Source organism: Solanum lycopersicum, chromosome 2 (assembly GCF_036512215.1).
Source record: "Solanum lycopersicum chromosome 2, SLM_r2.1".
NCBI classification, from domain to species: Eukaryota; Viridiplantae; Streptophyta; class Magnoliopsida; order Solanales; family Solanaceae; genus Solanum; species Solanum lycopersicum.
Genome location: NC_090801.1, coordinates 17,013,054 through 17,020,553, shown reverse-complemented (window position 1 = coordinate 17,020,553; position 7,500 = coordinate 17,013,054). Strand labels below are relative to the sequence as shown.

Genomic DNA, 7,500 nt, shown 5'->3' with positions numbered 1-7,500 from the left:
CAAACACTAAAGGAGCTAGGAAATTGATTTTTGAAGCTCACAGTACTAAGGATGTGGAACGTGGGAACTTAGATCTAAAGGGTTTTGAAAAAGAGATCCAAATGGAAAGCAATGGAACAGTAACAAACAGCTCACAGAGTAAGGACAAAGTGGTTAATGAAGAGAATGATCAGAAGCAAGCAGCTGAACCGTGGGTAAACATGTTAAAAAATAATCGAGTTGCGAGTAATGGAATACAGCTATCATATATTCCTCCACAGGTAGTTGATGGTCAAGCAGTAGTGCAGCTTGAAGAGAAAGAGGTCTAGGATGAAGAACAGAAATGGAAATGTGCCCTTATTGCTTATGTGATTGGGGAATGCCCAGGGTATAATACCATGAAGAGGTATATAATGGTGAACTGGTCAAGTGTGAGTAAGCCTGAAGTGTTCCTTCATGAAGATGGATACTATTTGATCAAGTTCCAGAAAGTAAGTGACATGAATGAGGTCCTGTTCTCAGGACCATATTCAATCAATAATAGACCAATAATACTGAAGCAATGGAGTCCTGAATTTGATTTTGGAAGTGAGTTCTTAACAGAAATACCTCTATGTGTTAATTTTCCAAACTTGCCTTTGAATTGTTGGGGAGGGGGATCCTTGAGTAGGATAGCCAGTGCAATTGGAGTTCCTATCTTTGCGGATGAATGTACTACTAAACAAACTAGGATTTCATATGCTAGAATGCTAGTAGAAGTTAATGTCACAAAAAAAATTCCCCAGAAAATTACAGTAGTGGATCCATATGGGAAGACATTCTTACAGGATGTGGTGTTGGAATGGAGGCCTCAGTACTGTGATAAATGTCAGAAGATTGGACATGTATGTCAAGTAGTGACTGATCCAAATGAGGAGGTAATGAAGAAAAGAACACCAGGGAAGAAAGTAACTCAAACATGGCAATATAAAGGGCCAATATCACAGAAGACTAGTCAAGAGAAGAAGGAGGAACATAACCAAGAGAAGAAGAATCAGCTAGAAGAACAAGAAGAAGAACAGATCACAGAAATAATGCAAACACCAAAAAGTTATGCAATGCAGGGGTATAGTCAGCTGGGATTGAGCTTGGATTTCCCATACTGAAGCCTATTGCAACAAGGAATGGATTTGAGAGTCTTATGAATGCTAAAACTACTTCACTTTTTGTTGATAGAGGTGGAGCACCAAAGTCTTGTTGATGAAGTGGTTGTTTTGGAATGTAAGGGGCATGAATAAAAGGTATAAGCAGAAGGAGATCAAGCTGCTTATACAAAATAAAGTGTGTTTAGCTGGTCTAGTAGAAACTAGAGTTAAAAATAATAATATGAGTTCAGTTCTGAGAGGAATAGCACCAGGGTGGCAGATTTTACACAATTATGAAGATAGTGCTAATGGCAGGATTTGGGTGATTTGGGATGATAATTGGTATGAAGTCAAGAAAATTACCAGCTCATCTCAGACGTTGCATTGCCAGGTGAATGGAAGAAGTAAGGGATACCAGATTATGCTATCAGTAGTATATGGTCTGAATACAGCTGAACAGAGAAAGAGCTTGTGGAAAGAAATGGAAACACTGGCACAAGGTATTACACAACCTTGGCTGGTAATAGGGGATTTTAATGCTATACTGTATGCTAAGGATAGAATAGCTGGAGTACCTGTTACTAGTAATGAGATAAAAGATTTTGGTGAATGTGTGAGAGACATGGGGGTTAATGAATTGCAGTGGACTGGTAACTAAGTGTGGCAGTGGTACCGGAACCGGCAAAACCGGACCGATAATTACCGGAACCGGTACTGTGTGTACCGGTTCAGTTCCGGAACCAGAACCGGACCGGTCCGAGAAACCGGTAAAATAACTATTGTTCCGTCCCGGTCCGGTAGTAAACCGGTACTAGACCGGACCGGACCGGACCGGTATCCGGGACGAACCGAATTTAAAAAAAAAATTAATTGAATCTAATTTTTATTATAATGTAAATTTCAAACTTTAAAGTTATAAATTTAAATTTTCAAACTTTAAATTCAAACTAGTTTGAAAATTTTAAATTCAAATTTTAAAGTTAAATTTAAATTTCAAACTTTAAAGTTATATAAACTTTAAAGTTATAACTTTAAAGTTTTAATTTAAAATTTTCAAAATTTTAAAGTTTCAAATTTAAATTTTCAAACTTTAAATTCAAACTTTTAAAGTTTGAAAATTTAAAATTCAAATTTTAAAGTTATAAAAATTTAAATTTCAAACTCTTAAATTTTGAAATTTTTGAATTTAAACTTTAAAGTTATAAAATTTAAAATTGACTATATCAAAAATTAAATTTAATACAACAATATTAAAAAACAAATTAAGGCGAATAGCCTATATTTTTATTAATATATATTTGATATTACAATTACATTAACAAAAATATTAGTTTGAATTAATAGTTGGTGCCACCATATAAATCCCTTCGTAAATCATTCAACATTTCTTTAGTAACATGTTCGGGAATAGGTTGAATAGAAAGATCTTCCATTGCTTCAATCCCGTCGTCACTATAATCCTGCATTAATTCATCAACGTCATCTTGAAATTTGGTCGGTAGTGGTTCACGATCCAAATTTCTTCTCTCGGCATTAATCCAATCTCGAAATAATACCAATATCTCCAAGTTGTTGGCTGCTAGTAAATGCCTATGCTCTCCAAGTTGAAACCTTGCTGCACTAAAGACGCCTTCCGAAGCTACCGACGACGCTTGCATTGCTAATATATCTCGAACCATCGGTACTAGTTTTGGAAATCCTTTGGTGCGCTCTCTCCACCATTTGAGAACATCTTCAGTATGTTCTGTCATTTGATTAATATATGCATCAAAATCATTTCTATTATCGTGAGAAAGTTCAAGATAATCCTCTAAATAATTATCAATATTATTTTCATCAAATCTAACCCTAGAGCTTTCAGGTTCATTTTCACTTGATAAATTTTTATTAGCATTATATAAATCATACAATTTTCTTGCTTCAATTTTTATTTTATCTTTAACTTGTTGACAGTTAGGAATTTCTTCTAATTCATCATTAATATCTAAGTTAAAATATATTTTTTCAACCATTCTTGATGAACCGAAATCTTTATACTTAGGGTGTAGCAAACATGCAGTTAAATAAATTTGAGGAATAGGAATATAATATTTTTTAAAATTTTATAATAATTTTTTCAATGGTTTGTTGAAATCTTGGTTTATTTTTAAATTTATATAATTTAGAAGAAATCATACAAATATCAGGCAAAACAGTACAAATTGATGGACTATAAAGTACAGAAATTCTTTTTGTAGTTAAGTAAAAAACTTTAAGGAAATCTATAAGTTCATTTATATCACGCCAATCATTATCATCTAGTCTATATTTCATATCAGAATTATGAGTATTCCAAACCATTTGTAAGGGTATTCGATATTCATAAGCGACTACAAGCATTTCATATAAAGTATTCCATCTAGTAGACACTGTTTTTGGAATTTTTCTAGGTGGAAGATTATTTTCAAAACAGCGATTTTGAAAATCTTTACGCTGAGACTTAACTTGACATTTAAATATAAAATGACATGCATTTTCAACTTCCGTACATCCGTTATCATACATATTTACACCATCTCTAACCATCAAATTATATATATGTGCAGTACACCTAATATGATAATTATCACCATAAAAAGGACAAAGTGTAGTTTTTAAATATTGAACAGCAGAATTATTACTTGAAGCATTATCTAATGTTGTACTACTTATTTTATCACATATTTCATAACTTTGTAAAATATCTAAAATAGTTTGAGCAATATAACTACCGGTTTTTTGCATTTGACAACATTTGTAACCTAAAATTCTTTTTTGCATATAAAAATTTTCATCAATCCAATGTGCAGTAACAGTCAAATAATCGTTACCATTTACACTACGACCCATATCAGAAGTAATAGCTATTTTACAAGTATTATAATAAAATAAACAACGAAGATATTGAAAATGTTGTGCATGATAATCAAATACAGCCTTTTTTATTGTATTTCTAGCAAAACCTTTAAAATTTGAATTATATACAATTTGAATATAATGTATAAAACCGGGATTTTCAGCAAAACTAAATGGCAAACCCATAACACATATCATTTTAGCTAGTTCTTCAAGATCTTTTTCTCTACTATATGAAGGTAGTAAACTAGAGCCAGAAACATTAGACGGATTTAATTGTGTTTGTACCATTTTAGAGCCGCCTACTCCTACATTTTTAGGAAGGGGGGTACCGTTTTTTTAGCTTCCGCTACCGCTTTAGCATGCAAAAATTCATTTTTACAACAAGACATTAAATGACTACTCAAATGTCCCGTCCCGCCAGATTTGCCCACAGTTTTATGATTTAATATTTGTTTACATTTATTACAAATAGCTTGTGTTTTATCTTCATTTTGTGTCATAAATTGCCAAACAATCGATTTTTTAACACGTTCTACCTTAGGCCTAGGATGTACTGGGGGAACTGGGGCAGGACAACGAAAGGGAGCGGGACTAGGAGTAGTAGTAGCCGTAGGTGCCTGAGTTTCATCATCATCATCATCAAAAATAGGCGTATCAGTATAATTATCAATATCATTATCATTATCATTATCACTAGGCAAATCCTCATCAAAATTACCAAAGCGACGTTGTAAATGTTCATGATAAGGATCTAATCCTGAATTACTATCAATATTAAAGACCGTATCATCAACATGTGTATAATCATCCGTATTTATTCTTAATATAGTAGATTTTTTAGTTTTTGATTTAGAAGAACTACCGGTTTTTGCATTATCGGAGGATGTAAAGTTACAAACATTTCTTACGCTTTCTAATGCACTTTTTTTCCCCTTTCCTTTTTGAACAATATTTTTTCCGAAGTCCATATTAAAAAATTAAACGTGAGAATAAATATAATAAGAAAAATGTTATGCAATTATGCAAACAATAAATCACAAATAAATAAATAATTATTTAAATATAAATGAAACGTAAAATAAAAGTTAGAACGAATGTACTGAACGTCTACTTAAAAAAAGTAGACGTTTATGACCGCCGATAGCCCAACGTGGAAAGTTGAAAATTGAATTTTGAAGCTCCAAATCTAATTTCCAAAGACCAAGTAAGGCAACACCAAAATTTAAGATATTATATATTATAGAATTAGAGATTAGAGATAGAGAGTAGAGAGTTGAGACTTGAGAGAGTAGAAGATGAATAGATGATATTGTGATTTAAAAGAATGAAATTTAGGGGTATTTATAAGTAAAAAAATGGGTTAAAGTGTAATTTTTAAAACTTTAGGGTATTAAAAAAGTTAGGGGTGGGGTAAGGGCTTTATTGGATGTATTTTTCTTCAACTAGCCGTTGGGGGGGCCCACTAGCCGTTACCCAACGGCTAGTAACGGCTCTATTTAAAATAAAATAAAATTAAACCGGACCAGACCGGACCGGACCGGACCGGTAATTACCGAAACCGGTAAAAATCAGATATTCGGTAATTCCGTCCCGGTTCCTGTCCCGGAATCGGAATACCCAAACCCTAACAGGTACTAACCGGTACCGAACCGGACCGGGACGGACCTGACCGGGAACCGGTAGGTACCGGTTCCGCTGCCACTCTTACTGGTAACTACTACACCTGGAATAATAAGCAATGTGGAGAGAGTAGAATCTCAAGCATAATAGATAGAGCTTTTGGCAATGATGAATGGATGGATAACTGGGGACATATATTTGTAGAGTATGGGAATCCTAATATTTCAGATCATAGCTCTATGATGTTAACTCTACAAAAAACTCAGCAGCATGGGAAATGTAGTTTCAAATTTTTCAATGTTTGGACTGAGCATGAGAGGTTAATGGAGATTGTAGAAACTATATGGAAAAGATAGTATGGTTATGATGCAATGAAGAAGGTGTGGTGTAAACTAAAGGATCTTCAACATAGACTACAGCAGCTGAACAGGAAAGAGTTCAAGTACATTGGGAGGAAGATTGAACAGGCTAGAATAGATGTTGCAAATGTCCAAAGTCAGCTGAATGAACAAGCTACGGATGAGTTGATTGTGAAGGAGAAGGAGTTACTGATCAATCTTGAAAAATGGTCCTTACTTGAAGAAAATGCTCTAAGACAAAAATCAAGGATCAAATGGATTCAACTGGGAGATGCAAACAACAAGTACTTTAGTGCAGTCATTAAAGAGAAAACTCAAAAGAAGCAAGTAAGAAGTATTATGGCCTTAAGTTGTCAGATGCTCTATGATCCTCAGGAAATCCAAGAGGAGTTTTTGTTATTCTATAAGAGTTTAATGAGGACTTCAGCAGGAAAGTTACCAGCAGTTAATGTAAAAGTGATGAAAAGAGGGCCTGCATTGACACAACAGCAAAGAGTACAGTTGTGTAGAGAAGTAACTGAGCAAGAAATATATGAAGGCTTGAAATCCACAGGGGATGATAAGGCACCAGGGATAGATGGATACAATGCTTATTTTTTTAAACATACTTGGAAGATAGTTAAAAGAGATGTCATTGAAGCAGTGAAAAACTTCTTCAAAACTGGGATGCTTCATAAGGAGTTTAATTGTACTTTAGTGGCTCTTATTCCAAAAGTGCAGAATCCCAAAACAGTGAAAGAGTATAGACCAATAGCCTGCTGTACAGTGATGTATAAGATCATTTCCAAGGTGCTAACTAATAGAATCCATGGGGTGATTTAGAGCATTATATGTGAAAGTCAAGCAGGGTTCATCCCAGGAAGGAAAATAGCAGATAACATAGTACTTGCTCATGAATTGGTTAAAGCCTATACTAGGAAGCATATCTCTCCTAGAAATATGTTGAAGATTGACCTGCAGAAAGCCTATGATTCAGTAGAATGGGATTACCTAGAACAAGTAATGTGTGGACTAGGATTCCCAGAGATGTTTGTTAATTGGATAATAAAGTGTGTTAAAACTGTCAACTACTCCATAGTAGTTAATGGAAAGACTTCAAAGAGCTTTGATGCAGCTAAAGGATTGAGACAAGGAGATCCAATGTCTCCATTCTTGTTTGCTATAGCAATGGAGTATCTGAGTAGGCTACTGAAGGGACTGAGAGAAGAAAAGAAGTTCAAATACCATCCTAGGTGCTCTAAACTTAACATCACTCATCTATGTTTTGCAGATGACTTATTATTGTTTGCTAGAGGAGACCTGGATTCTTTTAAAGCTATGCAACTATGCTTCTCACAATTCTCTCAAGCTTCAGGATTACAAGCAAATCTTAGTAAGAGCTCAATATATTGTGGTGTGGTCAAACAAGATGTGAAGAATCAAATGGTCCATCAGCTAGGATACAATATGGAAGAACTACCTTTCAAATATCTGGGAGTACCTCTATCAACCAAGAATATGTCTGTGATGCAATGGTATCCACTCATAGAGAAAATAATGGC

General features: G+C 34.2%; 1 protein-coding gene across 1 annotated transcript; it reads left to right on the top strand.

Annotated features, from left to right (window-relative positions):
* Window positions 1–392: 392 nt before the first annotated feature.
* LOC104645270 (uncharacterized) lies at window positions 393–1,124 on the top strand. Its single transcript, XM_010316623.2, has one exon. The coding sequence runs from the start codon at window positions 393–395 to the stop codon at window positions 1,122–1,124; it is 732 nt and encodes a 243-aa protein (XP_010314925.2).
* Window positions 1,125–7,500: the final 6,376 nt, after the last annotated feature.

Coding starts and splice junctions, on each gene's coding strand:
- LOC104645270 (XM_010316623.2), top strand. CDS start 393: ATGGTGAACTGGTCAAGTGTGAGTAAGCCTGAAGTGTTCCTTCATGAA.